The 27,951-nt window shown below is 36.3% G+C and overlaps 2 protein-coding genes across 6 annotated transcripts; one reads left to right on the top strand and one right to left on the bottom strand.

The window, feature by feature from the left end:
- Positions 1 to 184: 184 nt before the first annotated feature.
- Positions 185 to 14,641, top strand: LOC148897046 (cytochrome P450 4B1-like). The gene is made up of 12 exons (XM_088998035.1): positions 185 to 580; positions 2,086 to 2,230; positions 3,487 to 3,531; positions 4,883 to 5,010; positions 6,210 to 6,334; positions 6,402 to 6,556; positions 6,644 to 6,750; positions 8,863 to 9,053; positions 9,122 to 9,255; positions 11,797 to 11,861; positions 13,024 to 13,106; positions 14,362 to 14,641. The coding sequence occupies exons 1-12, from the start codon at positions 386 to 388 to the stop codon at positions 14,531 to 14,533; spliced, it is 1,545 nt and encodes a 514-aa protein (XP_088854161.1). The 5' UTR covers positions 185 to 385; the 3' UTR covers positions 14,534 to 14,641.
- On the bottom strand, positions 2,237 to 27,831 carry LOC148897045 (cytochrome P450 4A4-like). 5 transcript variants are annotated; one of them, XM_088998032.1, is made up of 16 exons: positions 27,591 to 27,831; positions 27,361 to 27,505; positions 25,454 to 25,495; positions 25,245 to 25,372; positions 23,660 to 23,778; positions 22,910 to 23,064; positions 22,670 to 22,779; positions 21,122 to 21,312; positions 19,978 to 20,111; positions 19,801 to 19,865; positions 18,713 to 18,795; positions 18,275 to 18,629; positions 17,005 to 17,076; positions 12,996 to 13,138; positions 8,916 to 9,027; positions 4,937 to 4,962 (listed from the first exon to the last, which is right to left on the bottom strand). In XM_088998032.1, the coding sequence occupies exons 1-12, from the start codon at positions 27,813 to 27,815 to the stop codon at positions 18,458 to 18,460; spliced, it is 1,569 nt and encodes a 522-aa protein (XP_088854158.1). In that variant the 5' UTR covers positions 27,816 to 27,831; the 3' UTR covers positions 4,937 to 4,962; positions 8,916 to 9,027; positions 12,996 to 13,138; positions 17,005 to 17,076; positions 18,275 to 18,457. The 5 variants fall into 5 exon arrangements, with proteins under 5 accessions (XP_088854157.1, XP_088854155.1, XP_088854158.1 ...); XM_088998031.1 differs by lacking the exon at positions 8,916 to 9,027 and adding an exon at positions 2,237 to 2,446 and having other exon boundaries at positions 4,864 to 4,962; positions 17,005 to 18,629; XM_088998033.1 differs by lacking the exon at positions 17,005 to 17,076.
- Positions 27,832 to 27,951: the final 120 nt, after the last annotated feature.

Here is a 27,951-nt window from a genome sequence, read left to right as displayed (position 1 = left end):
CACTTTCCCAACTAAGTCTATTCATTTACTGAGTAACTCCGTGCCTTAGCATTTGAAACCCGCCCCCCTTTCGTTTTTCTGCAACTATGACACATTGCCGCCACCTAGAGGTACAAGACGCGAAACGCACGGCAGTGCGTGATTTTAAAGCATAGGTGACACAGCCATTTTATCAGTAGTGACATATATACAACAAACATCCGCGTGACGTTAAGGAAAGAGAACAATTAAATCGGATTCGAGTGAATGATTGATCAAGTGGCCTCCCGCCCACCGCGGTGTGAGACTGCGTTAACGTTACGTATATTCCCTAGCAAGTTCGTAAAAAATCTGTGCATGTAAGTAGGTTTCTCGTCTTCCCGGAGCGATTTCATTCGCCATAAAAATGTCGCTCGGAGCGTTTTTCGGGTGCTGGTATTCGTCCTGGTTCGGTTTCGTGCAGCACTCGTTCGCTCTGTTGTGCCTGGTCGCGGTCGTCTACAAAGTCGTGTTGCTGGTGATTCAAAGGAGGGATGCCTTGCGCAATTTTAAGGCATACACGGGACCGTCGGGGAATTGGTTCTTTGGGAACGTCCTGCAGGTGAGAAACATTTAATCTCCCTGAGATGTTTGTATTTGTAAAACTTGGCGACCTTGACGTCACTTGCGTTTGAAATACGATTGTATGCAAGACACTTGTTGCAGTGGTGTAGTGGTACCTTAAGAAGTGGGTATACTCTAAAATGTCACAAAAATTCACAGAAAGTGGTACAGAAAAAAGGACGGTTTTAGAACCAGTAACATTACTACTCTATTTACCCAAAAAATCTGTCATTTCTACTCGCTCACTATCATGACATTATCATAACTTAATTAGGAGCAGTTTTTAGTGACTATTGGTCACACAAATGAATGTAAAATGTATTTATCATGAGGCAAACATAGTGTTTTGGTTATTTTTGGAACATTTATTTAAATAAAATACTTTAAATATGAAGTTGACAATGCATTCTTGTTCATATTTCACATAAAATACAACACAAAAATCAATTAAATTAAAAGTGGACTGTCATAAAATTGAAATACAGTGAGACCTCAATTTACGAACTTAATTGGTTCCCAGACAGAGTGTGTAAGGCGAAAAGTGTGTATCTCAAAAAAACATTTCCCATAGGAAACCATTAAAATGGGAATAATCCGTTCCCGGGTTTCCATAAAATATACTTTTCAACTAAATAAGCCTTAAAACTACACACAACATACCTTATTCTATGTATAATAAATGTGCTATTGTATTGCAATGAAAGAAATACACTGCATTGTATCATAAAAGTCACTTTATATTTGTGATGGTCATTTGTGGCTTGATGGAATGGCGTTGGAGGTCGAAGGTCAAAGGGAATTACATGAGGACTGTAATTATAGAAATAAACTGCTGTAAAATAAAGTTTTATTTACCTTTTTGATGGTCGTTGACGGCTTATGGAAGGAGAGTCACCTTCCATAAGGACTGTTGGTAACTTAACCTCTGGTGCTGTCCGGTCGTGTGCTTCCGCCGAAGATCACTCCGCCAGCCGTGGTGGGTGTGTATTATGAAAATAGTGCTTATTATAAGGTTTAATTTTCAGAAATTTGACGTTTGTAAGACGAAAAGTTTGTAAGTTGAGGTGTTTGTAAGTTGAGGTCTCACTGTACATTTGTTCTCAACAGCTGGACAGATTAATTCAACAAAATACACTGCTCAAAAAAATTAGAGGAACACTTCGAAAACACATCAGCTCTAAATATTTTTCCTGACAATGAGCAGGTGATGTACTAGTAACAAAATGACGCTACACAATTTGATAGAAATTAAAATGATCACTCTATAGAGGGGGGAAATCAAAGACACCCCAAAAATAAAAGTAAAAAAATGATGTGGCAGACTGGTCCATTTTGCCAAAATGTCATTGTAGCAACCCAAATGATTCTCAGTAGTTTGTGTGCCCCCCACGTTCTTGGGGGGGTATACGCAATGCCGACCGAAAAATAAGTGGGTACACCCCGTATACCCTCGACGACACCTCTTGTTGTTGCTCAGTCATGTTTCCTTTGCTTTTATTCCAGTTCAAACAAGATGGGACTGACTTGGACCAAATGGTCAAATGGGGGGAGCAGCACCCCTATGCTTTCCCTCTATGGTTTGGTCCTTGTGTTTGTTTCATGAACATTCACCATCCGGATTATGTGAAAAGCATCCTTTCATCAACAGGTGTCCAGTCTATTGTATTTATTGTTTTATTTTCTACTGACAGACGAGCGGAATGGTGATGGAATTGCGTGTGGGTTTTCTCCGGGTACTCCGTTTTCCTCCCATATTCCGAAAACATGCATGGCGGGTTAATGGATGCCGCTAAATTATCACTCAGCGTGAGTGAATGCGAACGGTTGTTCGTCTGCGTGTGCTTTGCTCCCGCACGCCTGTAACCTTTGTGAGGATAAACGGATTAGAAAATGGATGGATGGTTCAGAAGCATCAAAGTTCCTTTTAAAGGACAACCGACGTCACTTTTTTGTTTCTTAACTGACATCAGAAAAAACGTTTTATAGCATCTAAAATACCCAAAACACACAGGATGCTATTTTTCTTCAAATGCAAAACACCAATAAAAATGACTTAGTGTCCAAAATCTGCAAAAAATGTAGCTGCGAATTGGCCATTTTCAGAAAGTCCCGCCCCCAGTTTGTGACGTCACGCCAAGATGTCTTGCATCGCTTGAGAATCAAAACAACGGCTTCAGATTCGGAGAATATGCTTTCTTGTTACACCTCCAGTTATGAATATGATTTAAATAGTTCTGAAGAGGAAAGCATACATGTTTTCAATCGATTAAAGAATTTATTCCGTGCCATTTTGAGGCAACATTGGGGAGAAACGATCACCAGAAAAGAGGCACAAAATGGCGACCTCCTGTGGCCACCTCCGTTTCCACAGGCTGATAAATTCCTTATATGGAGCTTGGACGCCCTCTTCTGGCGGCTTTTGGGTACAACACAAGGTTTTCAGACCAAACAATACAGCAAACTACATTGACGTGATGTAAGGACTGCTACAATGTGTCTTTTTTTCAGTCAGGGGGCGTTCCTTTAGTGACGTCACGTACGGACTCGTCACCAACTCAAAAACAAGACTTCCGGAATATTCAGCGCGAGTAAAATATAGCTATAGGCGGTGGAATCTTTGTAAAATACGCTCAGTAGAAGTCATTTGAAGCCATTTTACAAATTATGGACACAAATTGTCCGGAGACGTCGGTTGTCCTTTAACACCTACATGTAAACATTTTTCTTATCTGGGATTGTAATCATAATTATTTGGTTGAATAAACCATAATAGGTGACAAGATCCGATTACAAGAAGAAAATGGCTACATTCTGAAAAGAAAACTTATCGTAACTATTTATTTTCATCTACACCTAACAGAATCTCATGCCACTTGTCTTTTTGTTTCCTTGTTTATTTTACAGAGCCAAAAGATGATTTTGCTTATAAATTCATCAAGACCTGGATTGGTAAAACAGACATCCACCCCCCCCACCGTGAACTGATGTGGCAAAATGAATTATAATTATAGTACATTTTATTGGTTTTTTTTATTTATAAATTATAATACATCTTTATATGTGTACCATTTCGAGGAAACAGCTGTTGTACCTGTGACATTTGTAAGACAAAAAATTGGGAAAAACGATACAAAATATGTTCCTTCCATTATAATAAAGTGATACCTCGTCTGACGAACGCATTAGCTCACAAACTTCGCCTCAAAAACATTACATTTACGAGAATATCATCTTGGCATACAAACTAGTTTTCGGCGGACGAACTAAACCACACAGCGCCACGATGGCTGGCGGACTAGTTTTCCACACCCCCTTAGTTTGAGTGCAGACGTGGTTTGTTATCGAGTGGAGTAGATTTGCTATTATGGGACCGAAAAAGACCCCATCACAGGCGAGTGGTAAACCGAAGAGGACACAAAAGAAAATTACGGTTGACCAGATGAAGGAGATCATAGAAAAACATGAACAAGGTGTGCGTTTGTGTGATTTAGCGTCCCAGTACCAGTATGCTAAGTCGACCTTTGCTACGTGTGGATAAGGGTGATTCTGTGTTGTCTCAACAACTGTCTCGGGCAATAGAAGAGGTTAAAAAACTTCTGTTGATTTGGATTAACGAAAAGCAGCTAGCAGAGGACGGTGTGAGTGAGGGTATTATCGCCGAGAAAGCACGGCAACTTCACTCGGATATCATCAAGAGGCAACTACATCATTGACCATCACAAAGGTCAATAAAACGACTTTATTATATAAGTACAGTTTATTTCTTCAATTACAATACAAGAGCACATTTATTACACATAAAATAAGGTATATTTTGTGTAGTTTTAAGGCATGTTTAGTAGAAAATTATGTTTTATGGGTACTTGAGAATGGATTATTCTCATTTTTAATGGTTTCTTATGGGAAATAAATGTTTGGCAGACAAACTTTTCGCCTTACACACACTTTCTGGGATCCAATTAAGTTCGTAAGCTGAGGTATCACTGTATTACATTTTATAGTGTTATTTTGTATTTTTGTTTAAATTATTTTTCATTTATTTGTAAATTATAATACATCTTTATTGATGTAGCACTTTGAGAAACAGCTGTCGTACCTGTTCACATCTGTAGGAACAAAAAATGGGAAAAATAATATGAACATGCGAGCCATAATTGGAAAAAATAACAGCCAACTGAATCTGTTTGTTCAGAAAGGGTAAAGATTTATTTTATTTTTAATGCAAGCTGTTGATAATTTTGCCTCTTGCAAACCATTTGTGAAAAATGATTCTCCACTTACCCACACATGGCGTCCTCAGGTGACGGCCTGCTGGTGTCTCACGGTCAAAAATGGTTCCGTCACAGAAGACTCCTGACGCCGGGTTTCCATTATGACGTGCTAAAATCACATATAAAATTGATGTCGGAGTCAGCGAAAACCATGTTGGTAAGTATCCATTATTGATATTTACGTCACAGATAAAAAAAATCAAAAAAATGTTTATATAAGATACATTTACATCCAAATATTGACACAATTGCTTTGAAATTGCACAAAAAAAATTCATTCAAATCAAAATAACCCGAGGCAGATTTTTTTTTGAAACACATTAAATATAAATCAACATGTTATCATGGATGCTAACAGCACTACGAAAAAACATGTCAGTCGTGGTGTAAAACTCACTCCTTATAATTTTAACTCATTCACTGCCTGATAATGTGCAAAAATGTGTCCACTATAGTGCCAGGGTTTTTGTCATTTTCACTCAAATTGCAGGACCCACAGAATATTGAGTTTTAGGACTAAAACAAATAAAAATAAATAACTAAATAAACAAATAAATAATAATAATAATAATACTAATAATACTACTACTACTACTAATAATAATACATTTAATTTCTAAGCACCCTTCAAAACTCAAGGTCACTTTACAGTCACAGGATCAGTTTTTCTGTGTGTGAGCAGCGGCAGCCACACGCACCCAGAAGTAACTCAAATAGATGGAAAGCTAGCTAGTTAATAGATAGCCAATAGATAGCTATCAAGATATATAGCTAACAAGATAGCCAGCCAGGTAGTTACTATAAATACTGTAAATATATTAAATAAATTCACTTGAATTCCAGGACCCACAGAATATTGAGTTTTAGGACTACATAAACATTCAATTCAGCGTAAAAAAACTTAGACTCTCTTCTTCGATCAGAAAAAAAATAGTTAATTCCTAAGTTATATGGGTCTGGAGTTATCTGAGCTTGAAATGGGGGCGTCTGTACCAAATACAATAAAAACCATGCATATTGATCTATATAGCGCTTTAATAACGGCTGAAGCTGTAACAAAGCGCTTACACGGACAAATGCTGCCCACCTTGTGGAAGGATAAAAACATTGCCAGAGGTCTGACCAGCGCTTTATTATGAAGCACTTGTTTTTTTTTTTTACTGTTCCAGATGGTGCGCTTGGTTTAAATGTAAAGGTTAGTGCAAAGGTCTTTAAAAAGAAATCACAGCATCTTTAAACCAAGAGGAGTGAAAAACGATCACAAGTGCTTCATGAAGCTTCATTTGCCCATCATTCTTGAAAAGTATATCAGATAGCAAAACAAAAATAAAACGCTTCCAAATGTGACATCTCCAGGACAAATGGGAACGTTATTCAAGCGGCGGCGAGTCCTTCGAGCTTTTTGAACACGTCAGCCTGATGACCCTGGACACCATCATGAAGTGCGCGTTCAGCCACAACAGCAACTGTCAAACCGAGAGGTCAGCATGCGACGACTATGTCTGCGTAGCCGCGCAGCATCAGAACTTGAACGGTTTTTGCTTCCAGCGGAACAAACGAATACATCAAATCAGTGTACCAGCTCACCAATTTGATCAACCTTCGCTTCCGGACTTTTCCTTACCACAACGACCTCATTTTCTACCTCAGTCCTCATGGCTTCAGGCATAGGAGAGCCTGCAAGGTGGCTCACAGTCATACGGGTAAAAAAAAAAAAAAAAAGCTCGGCATCCCATAATCGCGAGATGTCGTCGTCAAAGTCAGATCGTCTGTTGTTGTCTTTTCAAAAGAACAAGTGATAAGGAAGAGAAAAGAAGCCTTGAAGGAAGAGAAGGAGGCGGAGGGTATCCGGACTAAAAGGACATTGGACTTTCTGGACATTCTGCTCTCGGCAAGAGTAAGTACACACACACACACATTTCTGTTCAAGAAGAAGAATAACACAGTTCATTTATAAGCGCCTTTCAAAACCCACAAGGTCACTTTACCGTCACAGGATAAGTTAAATAGCTAGTGAGCTAAATAATAATAATAATAATAATAATAATACATTTCATTTATAAGCGCCTTTCAAAACCCTTACAGTCACAGGATGTTCGATAGCTGGCTAGCGAGCTAGCTAATGTTATTATTAGTAACAATAATAATAATAACAACAACAACAACAATAATAATAATAATCATAATAATAATACATTTCATTTATAAGTGCCTTTCAAAACCCTTAAGGTCACTTTACAGTCACAGGATGTTCGATAGCTGGCTAGCGCGCTAGCTAATATTATTATTATTAACAATAATAATAATAACAACAACAACAATAATAATCATAATAATAATACATTTCATTTATAAGCGCCTTTCAAAACCCTTAAGGTCACTTTACAGTCACAGGATGTTCGATAGCTGGCTAGCGCGCTAGCTAATATTATTATTATTAACAATAATAATAATAACAACAACAACAATAATAATTATAATAATCATAATAATAATACATTTCATTTATAAGTGCCTTTCAAAACCCTTAAGGTCACTTTACAGTCACAGGATGTTCGATAGCTGGCTAGCGAGCTCGCTAATATTATTATTAGTAACAATAATAATAATAACAACAACAACAATAATAATCATAATAATAATACATTTCATTTATAAGCGCCTTTCAAAACCCTTAAGGTCACTTTACAGTCACAGGATGTTCGATAGCTGGCTAGCGCGCTAGCTAATATTATTATTAACAATAATAATAATAACAACAACAATAATAATAATCATAATAATAATACATTTCATTTATAAGCGCCTTTCAAAACCCTTAAGGTCACTTTACAGTCACAGGATGGTCGATAGCTGGCTAGCGAGCTAGCTAATATTATTATTAGTAACAATAATAATAATAACAACAACAACAATAATAATTATAATAATAATAATAATAATAATACATTTCATTTATAAGCGCCTTTCAAAACCCTTAAGGTCACTTTACAGTCACAGGATGTTCGATAGCTGGCTAGCGAGCTAGCTAATATTATTAGTAACAATAATAATAATAATAACAACAACAACAATAATAATAATTATAATAATCATAATAATCATAATAATAATAATACATTTCATTTATAAGCGCCTTTCAAAACCCTTAAGGTCACTTTACAGTCACAGGATGTTCGATAGCTGGCTAGCGCGCTAGCTAATATTATTATTATTAACAATAATAACAACAACAACAACAACAACAACAATAATAATTATAATAATAATAATAATAATACATTTCATTTATAAGCGCCGTTCAAAACTCTTAAGGTCACTTTACAGTCAGAGGATAAGTTCGATAGCTAGCTACATAGCTATCGAATCAATAATAATAATAATACATTTCATTCATAAGCGCCTTTCAAAAACCTCAAGGTCACTTTAGAGTCATAGGATAAGTTCGATAGCTAGCTAATAATAATAATCATAATAATACATTTCATTTAAAAGCGCCTTTTAAAACTCTCAAGGTCACTGTACAGTCACGGGATAGTTTTTTTCTGTGAGTGAGTAGCGGCAGCCACGCGCCAGCGTTCGCTCAATCTGGAATAACTCAAATAAATAAAATGCGAGCTATCTCTTCGCCACCAGATAGCTAATAGATAGCAATACAGCTAGCTAATAGATAGCCAGCTAACCAGCCAGCTAACAGATAGCTAGCTAGCTGGATAGATAGCTAACAGATAGCCAGCCAGCTGGCTAGATAGCTAATATATGGCTAATAGATAACCAGCTAACTAGCTAAGGGTATGTTGCGTTCAGGAAACTCGGGAATTCCTGGGTTTTTACCTTCCGTAGCTTGAAATTTCTCTCATAACAAGAAGCTATATTCTCTTGAGATGTTTCGTTACTTGCAAATTTTGTATGAAGAGACATTTGTAAGTAGAGGTACCACGATAGTGAATTTTTGTCTTATGTTGATTGGAAAATTAGTTTGTAAATGTCAAATGCTCCAATCGTCAAGGATGAGAATCAACAGGGGCTTTCGGATGAAGACATCCGAGCCGAGGTGGATACCTTCATGTTTGAGGGCCACGACACCACCGCCAGTGGCATCTCCTTCATCCTTCACACCCTCGCCTGCCACCCGCAACATCAAAACAAATGCCGGGAGGAGATCGCCCAAGTCCTGGATGGCAAAGATGACATGGAATGGTAACTTGTTTCCACGGCGACAGCGACGTCACAGAATTTGATGATTAACCGGGACGGTCTTTTGTCAGGGAGGATCTGAACAAAATACCCTATACCACCATGTGCATTAAAGAATCGTTGCGGCTGTATCCGCCTGTGCCGGGAATGGCCCGAAAACTCACCAAACCCATCACTTTTTTGGACGGAAGGACTATGCCGGCAGGTTAGTTGTGTCTCAATGGACAGACAGTGATAGCTCGGGTTACGAACGCTTTAGCGAACGAACCTTTCGCCCTACGAATATTAAATTAGAGAGAATATAATCTTAATAATAATAATTGGATTGGATTTGCCTTTATTACTCTCGCAGTGGAGAAATTTACATTTCATTACATTTTTATTTATCATCAAAATAATAGTAATAATAATAATAATAATAATAATAATAATCAGAAAACCTTTATCCGTCCCGCATTTCATTACATTTTTATTTATCATCAGAATAATAGTCATATTAATAATAATAATAATAATCAGAAAACCTTTATTCGTCCCGCATTTCATTACATTTTTTTATCATCAAAATAATAGTCATAATAATAATAATAATAATAATAATAATCAGAAAACCTTTATTCGTCCCGCATTTCATTCAATTTTTATTTATCATCAAAATAATAGCCATATTAATAATAATAATAATAACAATCAGAAAACCTTTATTCGTCCCGCATTTCATTACATTTTTATTTATCAGCAAAATAATAGTCATATTAATAATAATAATAATAATAATAATAATAATAATAATAATAATAATAATAATAATAATAATAATCAGAAAACCTTTATTCGTCCCGCATTTCATTACATTTTTATTTATCATCAAAATAATAGTCATAATAATAATAATAATCAGAAAACCTTTATTCGTCCCGCATTTCATTACATTTTTATTTATCATCAAAATAATAGTCATAATAATAATAATCAGAAAACCTTTATTCGTCCCACATTTCATTACATTTTTATTTATCATCAAAATAATAGTCATAATAATAATAATAATAATAATAATAATAATAATAACAATAATAATAATAATCAGAAAACCTTTATTCGTCCCACATCTCATTACATTTTTATTTATCATCAAAATAATAGTCATAATAATAATAATAATAATAATAATAATAATAATAATAATAATCAGAAAACATTTATCCGTCCCACATTTCATTACATTTTTATTTATCATCAGAATAATAGTCATATTAATAATAATAATAATCAGAAAACCTTTATTCGTCCCGCATTTCATTACATTTTTATTTATCATCAAAATAATAGTCATAATAATAATAATCAGAAAACCTTTATTCGTCCCGCATTTCATTACATTTTTATTTATCATCAAAATAATAGTCATATTAATAATAATAATAATAATAATAATAATAATAATAATAATCAGAAAACCTTTATCCGTCCCGCATTTCATTACATTTTTATTTATCATCAGAATAATAGTCATATTAATAATAATAATAATAATCAGAAAACCTTTATTCGTCCCACATCTCATTACATTTTTATTTATCATCAAAATAATAGTCATAATAATAATAATCATCATCATAAGAAAACCTTTATTCGTCTCACATCTCATTACATTTTTATTTATCATCAAAATAATAATAATAATAATAATAATAATAATAATCAGAAAACCTTTATTCGTCCCACAATGGGGAAATTTGCAGTCCACAGCAGCAATTTCAAAGGGGATGGGGTGGGGGAGGGGGCAGCATCTCCCTTTTATCCATGTTAATGCTTTGTTCCAGCTTCAGTTGTTGTTAAAGCGCTATATAAACCAATATGGATGTATCACATTGTATTTTGGATAGCCGCCCCCATTTCAAGCTCAGCTAACTCCAGACCTATATAATTTAGGAATTAACTCTTCTTTTCTGATGAAAGAAGAGCATCTAAGGTTTCTTACCCTGACTTGGATGTTTATGTTTTAGTTCTAAAACTCAATATTCTGTGGGTCCTACAATTTGAGTGGAAATGACAAAAACCCTGGCAGTGAATGACTTAATGAGTGAGTGAGTTTTACACCACGACTAACATTTTTTTCATAGTGCTGTTAGAATCCATGATAAAATGTTGATTCATATTTAATGTGTTTCAATTTTTTTTCAGTGTATTTTGATTTGAATGACATTTTTATCAAAGCAATATATAGGATTTGTGTAGATACAGTAAAGTCTCGTTATATCGATATCGGATATATCGATAGTCCCGGTTATATCGATACTATTTCTATGCATGCACGGAGAAAATTACATGCAAACAGGGTCGGATATATCGATAGTCCCGGTTATATCAATATTTTTTTCGGACTCCCTTGAATATCGATATAACGAGACTTTACTGTATTTGGATGTAAATATAACATTCGTATTTTTTTTATCCTTGACATATGTATGTATTGCATTGTATTTTGGACAACTGCCCCCATTTCAAGCACATATAACTCCAGTCCCATATCATTTAGGAATTAACTCTTTTTTTCTGATCAAATTCACACTCTATAGTCCTAAAAGTCAATATCGTGTGGGTCCTGGAATTTGAGTGAAAATGACAAAAACCCTGGCACTAGAGTGGACATATTTTTGTATATGGTCTGGCAGTGAATGTGTTAATTTATGAATTTATGTTTGTATTTGTTTTTGTGCTTATTTATTTTGTTACTTTTTAGGTTCTCTCGTCGGGACGAGTGTGTATGCGCTCCACAGGAACGGCACAGTTTGGGAAAATCCAAATGTAAGTAAGGCTTCAAATGAAGACATTTGAGCTTGTAATGTAATTGACAAATGTCCACAAGGACATTTGTCAATTATTATTTTTTTCTTCAATACTGATGCACAGTCAATTTTAAACATGGAAACAACTTCACTGATTCACGACCACCACTAGATGATATTTATGCGACACTGGCCATTTTGTGCGTTCCCGAGGAGAAAATTAGAAAATCTCCATTAGAAAAAAATGGAGGGCTCATTTTGTTGCAACCTACATTTGTTCTACTGCTGATTTTTATTTATTTATTTAATGTTGTGTTTATTCCTTTATTTTTTATTCATTTTTATTTAGTTATTAATGTATTCATTAAATGACGTAGTTTTGTATTACTTTATTTTTATTTAGTTATGAATTTATTTATAAGTTTATTTAGTTTGTTTGTTGTTTGTCTCTTCATTATTTATTCATTTAATCGTGTGTTTATTTATTCCTTTATTTTTTTAATTATTTTATTAAGTTATTAATTTTTTTATTTAATCACGCACATGTATTTGTTAATTCCTTTATTTTTATTTAGTTCTTATTTTTTTATTTGTTAATTTAGTTCATTTGTTGTTTGTATATTTATTTGTCGATTTATTTAGTTATTTATGTCTTATTTCTTTATTTAATCATGTGTTTCTTTATTCCTTTATTCTTTTATTTTTATTTCATGATTAATCTATTTATTTAATCGTGTATTTATTTGTTCCTTTATTTTTTTTATGTTTGTTTTTTTACAGTAGTCAACCCGGAAGTAACTCAAATAGATAGAAAGCTAGCTAGCTAATAGATAGCTAATACTGTAGATACTATAGCTAGCTATCCAGCTATTAGCTGCCGCTGCTCAATCACAGAAAAACTTATCCTGTGACTGTAAGGTGACCTTGAGAGTTTTGAAAGGCGCATAGAAATGAAATGTATTATTATTATTATTATTATTATTATAAAATGTGACTTTTGGACGTCTCCAAGTGGTGCCTAATTTGAAGCACTTAAGTAACCCAAATGTGGCTATTTCTTGGCTCACAATTGAAAAAAAAGAAGCAATGCTAATGTCAACAGAGGTAACGTTTTGAAATATACCATCGCTGGAGTCTCAACAAAAACACTCACATTTTTGGTCTTTTTCACATCATCGCAGGTGTTTGACCCACTTCGCTTCCTGCCGGAGAAGTCTTCCGGAAGGTCACCGCATGCTTTTGTGCCCTTCTCTGCTGGCCCCAGGTTCAGTTTGAAGCTTTTCATTTTTGTGCCACCTATTTACCAAACACACAAAAAAACCCCAGACAGATTTACTTTTAGGGATCAACAACCACCAATACAAAATACATTTTCATCCATTGATTCCCTATGTGGAAGCTATTATTATTATTATTTATATAGCCTGTGAACTTAATTGGTTCCCAGAAAGTGTGTGTAAGGCGAAAAGTTTGTCTTCCAAACATTTATTTCCCATAAAAAAACATTAAAATGAGAATAATCCGTTCCCAGGTCCCCATAAAACATAATTTTCGACGAAATAAGCCTTAAAACTACACAAAATATACCTTAATTTATGTATAATAAATATGATGTTGTATTGCGATTAAAGAAATAAACTGTACTGTATAATAAAGTCGTTTTATTTACCTTTGTGATGTTCATTGATGTAGTTGCCTCTTGATGATATCCGAGTGAAGTTGCCGTGCTTTCTCGGCGATAATACCCTCACTCACAATGTCTCCTGCTAGCTGCTTTTCGTTCATCCAAATCAATCATGGTTTGGTTTTCTTCCGCCAAAAACTAGTCCGCCATTGTGGCGTTTCGTGTGTTTCCCGAAAACCAGTTCGTATGCCAAGATTATATTCTCGCGAATTTAATGTTCGTAAATTGAAAAGATTGTCAGCCAAAGCGTTCGTAAGCTGAGGTATTGCTTATAAATGAAATGTATTATTATTATACTAATAATAATACATTTCATTTATAATAATAATAATGTTATTATTATTATTATTATTATTGTTATTACTATACATTTCATTTCTAAGCGGCTTTCAAAACTCTCAAGGTCACTTTAGAGGATATTTTTTTCTGCGGGTGAGCAGCGGCAGCCACATGCGCCAGCATTCACTCAACCAGGAAGTTCTTTCATTATTAGACTGAATAAACAAACCTATAAATAAATATATATGGACAAATACATACATAAATACATATATAAATACATAAATATATATATAAACAAAGAAAGAAATACATAAACAAACACTTAAATAAATACATACATAAAGACAAATATAAATAAATACATAAATACATAAATAAATACATAAATATGAACAATTATTTTTTTTTTTCTATTTTTTTTTTCATTATTATTACTATTATTTTCATTATTATTTATTATTATTTTAACATGAATCCAAATTATATTATTGTGAGGCTTTTCAGCATCAATTAGATTTTATTCCACAGATGTGTGTATTCCGTCCCTTTGTAGGAACTGCATCGGTCAGAACTTTGCCATGAACGAGCTGAAAGTGGTGGTTGCTTTGACTCTGAGGAGGTACCAGCTGATGGAAGACCCAACGAGGAAGCCCAAGATCATTCCTCGACTGGTGCTTCGCTCGCTCAACGGTATCCATATCAGGATCAAAGCTTTGGACACCTGAAACAATCTTGTCAGTTATATTTTATTTTATGTCACTCTTTGCACATTTTGTTCATTTTTCATTAAGGTTTTTCTTAGGAATTGCTGTCAATGCCTTTTTTTTTAACAGGAATAACAAAAGTAATGTGCACGATTCATTTTGAGGCCAGTAAAGACTAATAAGATTCCGAATAATAATGTTGTACATTTATGTGTAATAAAAGTGAATGTGATAACGCTGACTCAACTCTGTATGTTTTAATAATAATAATGATAATAATAATAATAATAATACATTTCATTTCTAAGCACCTTTCAATGGCCTCCAACGTTAGAGGTTTGATCCGCATGTTTGTTTTGGCCAAGCTTTTACGTCGGATGCCCTTCCTGACACAACCCTCTGTATTTATCCGGGCTTGGGACCGGCACAAGAAGACGTATGTCCCTTTGTGGCTACAGAACAAGCAACTCGCTCAGTAAAAGGCTCCCAAACACAAAATGGTAATAGCAACAGGAACATTGATATAAACTACTACTACTACTACTACTAATGCTACAACTACTACTACTACTACGTATATTACTACTACTACTAATACTAATGCTACTGCTACTACTACTACTAATAATAATGATAATATTAATACTAATACTACTACTACTAATAATAATAATAATATGCCAGTGTTTTGACCGACCGCAAATGACGTCAACAAGGACGCCTCTGATGGTTTTTGCGAGGGGTGGAGGTGTTTTTACTTATCTAGCTATTCAGCTATCTATCTATATTGCCGGCTATCTAGCTAGCTATCTAGCTGGCTACCTGGCTAGCACTTTATTTGCTATTTTATCTATTAGCTATCTAGCTGGCTCATTAGCTATCGAGCTAGCTAGCTATTAGCTATCTTGCTGGCTCGTTAGCTATCCAGCTAGCTATCTATTAGCTATATAGCTGGCTATTAGCTATCTATTAGCTAGCTAGCTTGCTTTCTATCTAATTGAGATTTTCCAGGTTGAATGGACGCTGGCGCTACTCACCCACAAACTAACTGATCCTGTGACTGTAAAGTGACCTTGAGAGTTTTGGAAGGTGCTGATCAATGAAATGTATTATTATTATTATATAAATAAATAATAAATAAAATAATAAATCAATAATAATAATTAACAAAAAATATATTATCATTATTATTATTATTAATAATACATTTCATTTATCAGCGCCTTTCAAAACTCTCAAGGTCATTTTACAGTCACAGGATAAGTTTTCCTGTGGGTGAGCAGCAGCAGCCACACGCGCCAGCGTTCACTCAAATAGATAGAAAACTAGTTAGCTTGGTAGCTATTGTATAGCAAATAAATAGCTAAGAGATAGACACCTAGACATCTTACAGACAGCCAGCTAATAGCTAGCTAGGTAATGGATAGCTAATAGATAGCCAGATAGCCAACAACTAGCCAGCTAACAGCCAGCTAGCTAGCGAGCTAATAAATGGCTAATAGATAGCCAACAACTAGCCAGCTAACAGCAAGTCAGCTAGACAGCTAACAGCTAGCTAGTTAATAAATCGCCAATAGATAGCCAGATAGCCAACAGCTAGCCAGCTAACAGCCAGCCAGCTAGACATTATTATTTTTTTTTTTTTTTTACCGAAAAGTGAACACAAGTGGCACCAAATTAAACATTGATACGGAAAATGTATTAAACTTCAACGTTCAATACAACTGAACTATACTTGGGCACTGACTCTTTTGCATAACACGAATGAAATAAGTTCGGACCAAATTTCTTGTTTTTTTTTTTTTAAACAGTTTTATTTGTTTTTTATACTGCCACCGCGTGAACATTTTATACTTCTTTCAGCTAAACGTGGTTACTGAGTGGCCACGTAAGTTCAATGTGCACCTGACAGGTGGTCAATGTTTACCAAAGATGAGTTGGAAATGTCTTTCCACATGAAATGTGTCGTTAGTTTTGAATACAGGAAAAGTAAAAAAAAAAAAAAAATCACATTTTTCATATTTTGGCAGAAATCCAAAATGAACATACGTACTTGTACAGGTATTCAAATGATGTCAATTCCAAGTTGGACTATTGAAAAAGGTAAATTTCAGTAAATATTCTATTGCCATGATCGTACAACTTGGATTGTGTAAAATGTTGCGTAAACATTGGCCCAAAGAATCTGGGGTGTAGAGCTGAGGACCCCTGGTGGACGATTTTAAAACTACATCGCCAAGGAAAACTTCCATCGTCCGCGGGGAGAAGAACAAAGTCAAAGAACACAACCACGAATTAAGACGCGGCATATCGGTGAACTCGTGTGCCGTACTTAATTAAAGGACAACCGACACCATTTTTTGTTTCCTAACTGACATCAGAAAAACGTTTTATAGCATCTAAAATACTCATAACACGCAGGCTGATATTTTTAGTCAAATGAAAAACACCAATAAAAATGACTTGGTGTCCCAGAACTAATTCAAAATTACCTCAGAAAGTATCAGTTTCAGAAGGTCCCGTCCCCTTGTTCGTGACGTCACACCAGGACGTCTTGCCTTGCTCTAGAATCAAAACAATGGCTTCAGATTCGGAGAAGATGCTTTCTTGTGACTCATCCAGTTATGAATATGATTCAAATAGTGATGAAGAGGAAAGCATAAATGTTTGCAATCGATTATTCGATCATTTTGAGGCGTCTGGACTGCAATGTAGCGTCCGAGAAAATGCATAAGATGGCGCCCAAGCTCCGTTGGAAAGCGGCTGATTTGTTTGCTGGGAAATTGTGTCAACTAGTATCAAATAGTAGTCTTGGTGCAACACACAACGATTCACCATCACGTTATTTATGTGTTTTCCTTCTAATTTCGCCATCAACACGGATCAACACGATGTTTTCAGACCAAACAAAGTACCCAAAATGCATTGTTTGTCGCTTTCTCGGTCAGGGGCGTTCCTATGTAAAGTACGCTCAGTAGAAGTCATTTGAAGTGATTTTACAAATTATGGACGCAACTTGTCCCGAGGCGTCGGTTGTCCTTTAAGGCTTATTTCATAGAAAATTTTGTTTTATGGGGACATAGGAACGGATTATTCTCATTTTAATGGTTTATTATGGGAAATAAATGTTTGGGCGAAAAGTTTGTCCTCCAAACATTTATTTCCCATAAGAAACCATTAAAAATTGGAATAATCCGTTCCCAGGTCTCCATAAAACAAAATTTTCGACAAAATAAGCCTTAAATCTACACAAAATATACCTTACTTTATGTATAATAATTGTGCTATTGTATTGTAGTAAAAGAAATAAACTGTACAGTATAATAAAGGTGTTTCATTAGGCGAAAAGTTTGTCTGCCAAACATTTATTTCCCATAAGAAACCATTAAAAATTGGAATAATCCGTTCCCAGGTCCCCATAAAACAATTTTCTACGAAATAAGCCTTAAAACTACACAAAATACGTCTTACTTTATGCTTAATAACTGTGCTATTGTATTGTAATTAAAGAAATAAACTGTAATATATAATAAAGGGGTTTTATTTAACTTTGTATTGGTCGTTGATGTAGTTGCCTCGTGATGATATCCAAGTGAAGTTGCTGTGCTTTCTCGGCAATAATACCCTCACACATTGTCCCCTGATAGCTGCTTTTCGTTAATCCCACTCAACAGAAGTTTTTCAACCTGTTCTAATGCCTAAAACCATTGTTTACACAACACGGAAATACCCTGAACCACACACACACACACACACACACACCTATAATAGCCTTCTTGTTCTTCAGGATGGTAGAAATGGTTGACTTAGCGTAATGGTACTGGGACGCCAAGTCAGACAAACGCATACCTCGTTCGTGTTTTTCGAAGCTTTCGAATCACCCGCAGCTGAAATAAAACTTTGGCAGGGTTTTTAACTTTGCGGAATTGGTTATGCCACCTATGGTTAACAATCCAGAGGTTTAATTTTAATGTGGATGCCAGTCTCGGGGCGAAGTACAACCCTATGACTCAGCTCCAGTTTCTTGGTAGGGTCCTGGATCAGTTGATATCTCTTCAGCATCAAAGCCACAGCCACTTTTATCTCGTTCATGGCGAAAGTCTGACCAATGCAGTTCCTAAGGGGTGGAGTGAGGAGAAAAAAAATGTACTCATTGGTTGCTGTAGAAAAATACTTGTAAACAAGAACACGTGGACAAACCTTTGGCCTGCAGAGAAGGGCACAAATGCATGTGGGGACCTTTTGGAGATGTTGTCTGGGAGGAATCTTAACGGGTCAAACATCTGAAATCATCCAAGATGAAAAAAAGGTCAATTTCTGCAGTAAAATCTCTGAAATACAGTGATTACGAATGCTTTAGCTCACAAACTTTTCGCCTCACGAACATTAAATTCACACGCATATTTGGCATACGAACAAGTTTTTGGCGGACGAACCAAACCACATTGCGTCACGGTGGCTGGCGGACTAGTTTTCGTCACCCCCTTTCATTGAGTGCTGACATGGTTTGCTATCGAGTGGAGTACTTTTGCTCTTATGGGACCAAAAAAGACCCCACCACAAGCTAGTGTTAAGCCAAAGAGATCATCGAAAAACACGACCGACATGTGCGTTTGTCTGATTTAGCGTCCCAGTACCAGTACGCTAAGTCGACCATTGCTATGTGTGGCTAAGGGTGTTTCTGTGTTGTCTAAGCAAAGGTCTCAGGAAATAGAAAAGGTTAAAAAACATCTGTTGATTTGTATTAACGAAAAGCAGCTAGCAGGGGACAGTGTGTGAGGGTATTATTGCCGAGAAAGCACGGAAACTTCACGAGGCTATCATCAAGAAGCAACTACATCAATGACCATCACAAAGGTAAATAAAATGACTTTATTATACAATGCGGTGTATTTCTTTAATTGAAATACAATAGCACATTTATTATACATAAAATAAGGTATATTTTGCGTAGTTTTAAGGCTTATTTAGTAGAAAATTATGTTTTAGGGGGACCTGGGAACGGATTATTCTCATTTTAATGGTTTTCTATGGAAAATTAATTTTTGGCATACACACTTTTTGCCTTACACGCTGTCTGGGAACCAATTAAGTTCATAAGCCAAGGTATCATTTTAATGGTTTCTGATGGGAAATAACTGTTCGGCAGACAAACCTTTCGCCTTCCACACAATTTCTGGGAACTAATTAAGTTCGTAAGCTGAGGTATGACTGTACTTTGGTATTCAATGACATGAGAAAGCACAGCCGGTCTATTTGACACAACTAGTCAAAATAGTTTCACTTGCGTTCGGGTTCTCCCAGACGGTTGAATTCCTGTGAAGTACATACACTAGCAGAGAAACTCCAGAACCTATAAGGAAAGGAAATCTGGTGAATCCCATGGATGTAGTACAGACAAAGCAGCCAATCAAGATCTGTGCGGTTAGCTATGTGCGGAAAAAAACGGTTCCTTAACCACTGACCTTTTGGCAAAGTTCTTCCATCAAAAAAAGTCATTGGTTTCTCGAGTTCTCTGGAAATTGCTGGAACAGGCGGGTAAAGCCGAAGGGATTCTTTGATGCACATGGTGGTGTAAGGCATTTTCGCCAGATCCTCCCTTGTGAAAGATGACACTGTGTATGAGACGGAAGCCCCGCAACCATCCGTAGTTTGGGGTTGAGGTAAAAAGTGCAAAACAGTGAACCCCTACACCCCCTTCCCCCCACAAGTGAATACAGTGATACCTCGGTTTATGTACCCCTTGGCTTACGAACTTTTGGGTTTACGAACATTACATTTATGAAAATTTTACCTTGGCATACAAACTTTAACTTGGCATACAAACTTTTTTTCGTACACAGAGCAGCCACAATGAGTGATGTGTCGTTCGCCAACGAGCCCATTCTTCTAACAACAAAATGGCAGCCGACTGTTTTTGTCCTCTATTCCCCACCCCCAGTCTTCGGTTAAAGCCACGTGATTGATCAAGAACGCAGCAGTGGGGGGGGGGGGGGGTTTAACCATTAAAGAGACAGGCAGATGACAGTGAGAGAGTTTCAACTTTGATGGTTCAAAGGCAGAGTGTAGATTGCAAGGTTAAAATATCCCATCAATCAGGCTCCACAAACAACCCGCACAAGCCATCTGTACACTTGATGCAAAAAGCTATCAACCTAGCTAAACAGAACAAAATGGATGAGGAACTAGATACAATTATCAAAGAGAAAGCGCCTACAAGGGATCATTCCTCAAGATAGTGAAAGAAGAAGGTTACCTTCCTCATCAAGTGTTTAATGATGACGAAACCGGCCACTCCATTCCATAAAGCCATCAACGACCATCACAAACGTAAATAATATGACTTTATTATACAGTATAGTTTATGTCTTTAATTATAATACCGAAGCACATTTATTATACATAAAATAAGGTGTATTTTGTGTAGTTTTAAGGCTTAGAAAATTACAAAGTAGAAAATCATGTTTTATGGGGACCTGGGAACGGATTATTCTCATTTTAATGGTTTCCGATGGGAAATTAATTTTTGGGATACACACTTTTCGCCTCACACACTCTGTCTGGGAACCAATTAAGTTCGTAAGTCAAGGTATCACTGTATCTCTTTACCAATTCACGATGTCCTTGTCACCCAGGACTTGGATGATCTCCTCCCTGCATATTTTCTGATGTTCTGGGTGGCGGGCCAGAAGATAAAAAGTCATCGAGATCGCAGTGGAGGTGGTTTCATGGCCCGCCATCAAGAAAGTTTTCACCTCTGCTTGTATCTCGTCATTCGATAGGCCTGTCTGATTGTCACCCTATGAAAAAGAAAAAAATAGGCCTTATGACGTGGTCAAATTGTGCTTCCATTCAAAACAGAGGACTCCGGTTCGTTGTACTGATGGTTAATTCTTTAATGTGATTTCACACCACAGACACCAGAACCGTAGAACACTTTGCTTTCCGTCCAATATGGAAGTTTTGATTTTCCTCCTTTTTATTCTTTTTTTTCTTGCTAAACAGTACAGCAATAAAGCACGTCTATTCTCGCCGTCTTCTCAGTGAAAATGAAACTTAAGTAACGAATCGAATAATAATACAGTGAGACCTCAACTTACAAACACCTTAACTTACAAACTTTTCGTCTTACAAACGTCAAATTTCTGAAAATTAAACCTTATAATAAGCACTATTTTCATAATACACACCCACCACGGCTGGCGGAGTGATCTTCGGCGGAAGCACATGACCGAACAGCACCAACAGTCCTTATGGAAGGTGACTCTCCTTCCATAAGCCATCAACGACCATCAAAAAGGTAAATAAAACTTTATTTTACAGCACAGTTTATTTCTTGAATTACAGTCCTCATGTAATGCACCTCTCTTTCCAAACAGCAATTCCCTTTGACCTCCAACGCCATTCCATCAATCCATCAATGACCATCACAAATGTAAATAAAGTGACTTTATGATACAATGCAGTGTATTTCTTTCATTGCAATACAATAGCACATTTATTATACATAGAATAAGGTATATTGTGTGTAGTTTTAAGGCTTTAGTTGAAAAGTATATTTTATGGAAACCCGGGAACGGATTATTCCCATTTTAATGGTTTCCTATGGGAATTTTTTTTTTGAGATACACACTTTTCGCCTTACACACTCTGTCTGGGAACCAATTAAGTTCGTAAGTTGAGGTCTCACTGTAATACATTTAATTTATAAGCGCCTTTCAAACCTCTCAAGGTCACTTCACAGTCACAGGATAAGGTTTTCTGTGGGTGAGCAGCGGCAGCCACATATGCCAGTGTTCACTCAACCCGGAAAAAAACTCAAATAGATAGAAAGCTAGCAAGCTAATAGATAGCTAGCTAGATAGCTACCTAGCTAGATAGCTAATAGATAGATATATAGCTAGACAGCCAGCCAGCTACATAGTTAGATAGCTAATACACAGCAAATAAATAGCAAATTCGGGACGCTTTTGGGTTTTTGTTTGAGCAACAAACTAAGTCAAAATGAAATGGCGGATTGTTAGTTTTGAACACATCATGAGCTGATGATATTAATGTAAACAATGGCATTTTCTGTACTCAATCTCCAGTTACATGTATGGCTAAACTTGATGTTCTTGTTTTTTCTTGTTTTTTTTTTTTTACAATGAAACATACCTTTGCTGAGAGCAGAATGTCCAGAAAGTCCATTTTTGCGTCGGTGGGAAGTTGGTGGGTTGCCTTCGTTGCCTGCGCCCTTTGTTCATCTCTGTGTTTTATCACTTCATCTTTGAAAAAAAGCAAAATTAAAAATACATTTCAAAGAAGGAATTGAGCAATCATGAACCCTCGCAATATCACGCTTCATCCGTTTTTCAACAATCAATTCGGAACACGTGATCCTTTGCGTAATTTTACCTGTACAGCGGTTCAACACTTTGCAGGCTCTCCTGTAGCGGAAGCCAACTGGGCTCAGGTGGAATATGAAGTTGATGTGGTATAAAGGGTTTCGGAAACGCGTGCAGCTCAATTGGCCGATCTCTTTTGTTATTTTGATCAACTCGTGTGTTGCGCTGAAACCAAGCAATAAATGAATGAATGAATGAATGAAAAAAAATGAAAAAATAAATGAATGAATAAATAAATGAATAAACGAATAAATGAATAAATAAAATAATAAAATAGTTAAAAAAGTAAAAAAGTAAAAAAGTAAAAAAGTAAAAAAGTAAAAGTAAAAAAGTAAAATAGTAAAAAAGTAAAAAAACAAATAAACACAAACACACAAATCCACAAACAACCAAACAAACAAATAAATAAATCATTCGTTTTTCCCATCTCAGAGTGAGAAGTAAATAATCCGAAGCAGCACAAGGCTGACTGTTGGGGTAATTTGCTATATGAACATCTTTATGCATCATTTCGTTTTGGTTTGGACTTCCTGATACGTCATCCTACCTTCCTTTACATGATGTCACATCCCATGACGTCACATCCTATTGCGTCACACCCTGTCCGTCATATAAATGCTCTCTCTCTCTCTCTCTCTCTCTCTCTCTCTCTCTCTCTCTCTCTCTCTCTCTCTCTCTCTCTCTCTCTCTCTCTCTCTCTCTCTCTCTCTCTCTCTCAATGAGCCAGGGACGACCGATCACGATATCACCCATTACTGACCTTAGCGTCCTTTTTTGGCAGCGAAAGATGCAGTTCATTAAGACCCCCATTGCCATGGGGGTGATATGTTCACATACTTCAAAGGACTCATCGGCGTTTGAATAGCGCTCAAATGTATCCTGGTGAACATGGGACAGCAAGTCAGACTTGCATATATATATATATATATATATATATATATATATATATATATATATATATATATATATATATATATATATATATATATATATATATAATAATAATACATTTTATTTCAAGCGCCTTTCAAAACACCCAAGGACACTTTACAATAAAAACAATAGAACACAGCACATAACAATAAAACCATAAGTAAAATGATAAATAATAAAATAGCAGAGAGAATTATACATTGAAAGCAATTTTAAACAAATGGGTTTTGAGATGAGCCTTGAAAATAGGGAGGGAGTCAATATTACGGATGTTGGGTGGGAGTGAATTCCAGAGTTTGGGAGCAGAGCGGCTGAAAGCTCTGCTATATATATATATATATATATATATATATATATACAGTAAAGTCTCGTTATATCGATATTCAAGGGAGTCCGAAAAAATATCGATATAACCAGGACTATCGATATATCCGACCCTGTTTGCATGTAATTTTCTCCGTGCTTGCATAGAAATAGTATCGATATAACCGGGACTATCGATATATCCGATATCGATATAACGAGACTTTACTGTATTCAGTAAAGTCTCGTTATATCGATATTCAAGGGAGTCCGAAAAAATATCGATATAACTGAGACTATCGATATATCCGACCCTGTTTGCATGTAATTTTCTCCGTGCGTGCATAGAAATAGTATCAATATAACCGGGACTATCGATATATCCGATATCGATATAACGAGACTTTACTATATATATATATATATATATATATATATATATATATATATATATATATATATATATATATATATATATATATATACATACATATGTAACTGAGCTGTGCACTAAGATTATTAAATTATGACGGAAGTGACGCAACATTATGGCACAAAGTCCCGCCCATAATAGTCAAAACTACTTGGACAAGTCTATGGTGAGTTGCATTTCTCTGATGGTCTGGATTAACTCGCATTTTCATGACAATACAGTAAAGTCTCGTTATATCGATATTCAAGGGAGTCCGAAAAAATATCGATATAACCGGGACTATCGATATATCCGATATCGATATAACGAGACTTTACTGTATCTTATTTTGTTTCCCCTTTTGTACGGTCTAGTGTATCTAAATTCCCTGCTTCCTTTCGAGTCCAGATTACTTTTTGTGTTAATTCAAGTTTTGTCGAGTGGAACTTTGAAGCAGTTGTGCTTATCTGTTGCGTAGTTAATTACAATACGAAACCCATGCGACTCACCATAAGTCTTGTCCAAGTAGTTCTGAGAACGATGGGCGGGACTCCGTGCCATACAGTGCGTCGTTGTGTCACTTCCGTCATAATTTAATAATCTTAGTGCACAACTCCGTTACATACACCCCCCCTTATATTATGCATGGGTTAGCTACCCAAGGCGGTCAGGGAAACAACTCCCAACATGTACTCACCAACATATTATTTACTGCCTGGGACATCAGCGCCATGTGTTGTTTAAAAACTTCAATACGAAAGGCCGGATTCAGGAGCTTCCTGTGGCTGTGCCATTTCTCATCGTTCAACAGCAGTAAGCCGTCACCTGAGGATTCAAGCAGGTGGCGTGTCAATATGACGTCTGAGAAATAAAAGTCTGTTATGAATCAGTCCAAAATCGTCTCACCAAGCCACTCCAGAAGAATCTTATATGCTCGATTCTTTGGCTCTGGAAAGAGATTAGACACCGCATTAATTTTTGTTGTAAAGTACGGACAACAGAGGGATTTATATTGTGGCAATACGTCCATCCAATCATATGAAGCGGTTTGTAAAATGGATGGATGGGTACTACTCCCTATCGCCCACTAATGCCGAGCGGCCAGTGTCCCTCTTTTTTTCCAGATTGACTGTCATTTAAAATTGTAATACAGTGATACCGTGGCTTGCGAATTTAATTGGTTCCCAGACAGTGTAAGGTAAAAAGTGTGTATCCCAAAAATTTATTTCCCATAGGAAACCATTAAAATGAGAATAATCCATTCCCGGGTCCCCATAAAACATAATTTACTACTTTCTAATTTTCTAAGCCTTAAAACTACACAAAATATCCCTTATTTTATGTATAATAAATGTGCTATGGTATTGTAATGAAAGAAATAAACTGTACAGGATAATAAAGTCGTTTTATTTACCTTTGTGATGGTCACTGATGGCTTGATGGAATGGAGTGGCCATCTTGAGGAATGATTCCTTGTAAGCTTTAGCTGTTTTATCGTCAGAACTGGCTGCCTCACCATGACGAATGACACTATGAATCCCTGTACGACGATTAAAGTTCTCGTATCTGTACCGTAAGTATCTGTGGCTAGCCTTGAAATCATTAATGGATGACGAACTTCAAGGTTGCCTCTTGACGATATCCGAGTCAAGTTGCCGTACTTTCTCTGCAATAATTTTACTTAGTTCCTCATCAATTGTGTTATGTTTAGCTGGGTTGATAGCTTTTTGCATCAAGTGTACAGATGGTTTGTGTGGGTTATCTGTGGAGCCTAATTGATGGGATATTTTAACCTTGCAGTCTACACTCTGCCTTTGAACTATCAAAGTTGAAATGAGTCCAAATTTCACAGATTTTTACCAATTTTCTCACTCTCTCTCTGTCGTCTGCCTATCTATTTTTATTTGCAGTTCTGTGTTTCTGTAACCCCTCCCCCACCCCCACGCCCTCACTGCTGCGTTCTTGACAAATAACGTGTAGTTTTAACCAAAGACTGGAGGCGGGGATAGAGGACTAAAAAAAGTCTGATGCAATTTCCTTGTTAGAACAACACGTCACTCATTGTGGTGCTCTGTGTGTATCCCGAAAAATAGTTTGTATGCCAAGGTAAAATTTTCATAAATGTAACGTTCGTAAACCGAAAAGTTCGGAAGCCAAGGGGTTTGTAAACTGAGGTTTCACTGTACGTTCCGAACGGTTGTTCGTAAGTTGAATTTGTTCGTAAGTTGCTTCAGTGCTAGATTTTGTATGGAATGTATGTTTAAGGCTTATATAAAGTACTTTAAATGATATATAAGTATGTTTATGGCTTGTATAAGTAACCTGTATTGGGTTGTACTAATGTCAAAATTCTTATCACGCTGGAGATATATTTACACACTCAGGCACTGCGATGAACTGGATGCTGGGCGCCCAATCACAGCGCCTCACGTCGGTATTAGCGGCGGAAAGTAGCACTACTCGGAAAAAGGCACGCAGTATAAAAGCTAACTTGCCATTTGCTAACTTGTTCAAAAGCTAACTTGTACCATTGTTTGTAATTTGAATGTTCGTAATTAGTGGAGTGTCTGTATACCAAGATTATAGATTAAGAATTTAATGTTCGTAAACCGAAAAGTTTGTTAGCCAAGGTGTTCGTAAGCCGAGGTATCACTGTAGTTTTTATATTTTTAGTGATATATTTTTTTTTCACCCTATCTCCCCAAAAATGTTTTTTTTTTTTTTTTTAATTTTACTGTTACCCCCATTCCCCTCCCCCTTAACATCTGCTAGATAATTCTTCCTGAAACATTAATAGATATCCAAATGGATACCTGAGGATGTCAAAAAGGTCTTGGCGTAATCGGGGTGGTGAATGTAGAGAAATCTAATATGGGGACCGACGCGAAAAGTGAAAGCGTAGGGGTACTGCTCCCCCCATCTGATCAGCTGCTCCAAGCCAGAATCATTATGTGGAACCTGAAAAAAAAAGACACAAAGACAGATGTTTTCTCTAGTGTCTAAAATCCTCTCAGGCTTTCTTGAATGTGTTTCTTTGACTTACCATTAAAGCTTGACCCATCAGCCAGTGTCCATCCGGTTCCGGGAAGACGGAAGGTTTTCCCAAGGAATCCCTCAGCCGAAAGAGAACTGCTAATAATTTATAGATAACTGCAGCAAGGAGGCAAACTACAGCCGTTTGTATCAAGCGGTCCAATTCAAGACCCGGCAAGGCTTTGGCAAGCGCCATGTCGTCGTGCGTCAAAAAGGCAAGAGGAGAAAGTGACATTTGGTATGCAAAACCTCTCAAAGTGCGCTTGTGCTTTTATCAGTATTCAGGGTGGGGCTTATGTTAACAAACAGACAATTACCTCCTTTGCATATTTATGAACATTTTAATGAAGCGATGCGACAACACGGTTGCC

The sequence above is a fragment of the Hippocampus bargibanti genome, linkage group LG06 (genome assembly GCF_051943395.1).
Source record: "Hippocampus bargibanti isolate YZ-2025 linkage group LG06, ASM5194339v1, whole genome shotgun sequence".
NCBI lineage: Eukaryota > Metazoa > Chordata > Actinopteri > Syngnathiformes > Syngnathidae > Hippocampus > Hippocampus bargibanti.
The sequence above is the reverse complement of the archived record's forward strand: the minus strand, read 5'-3'. Positions and strand labels throughout refer to the sequence as shown.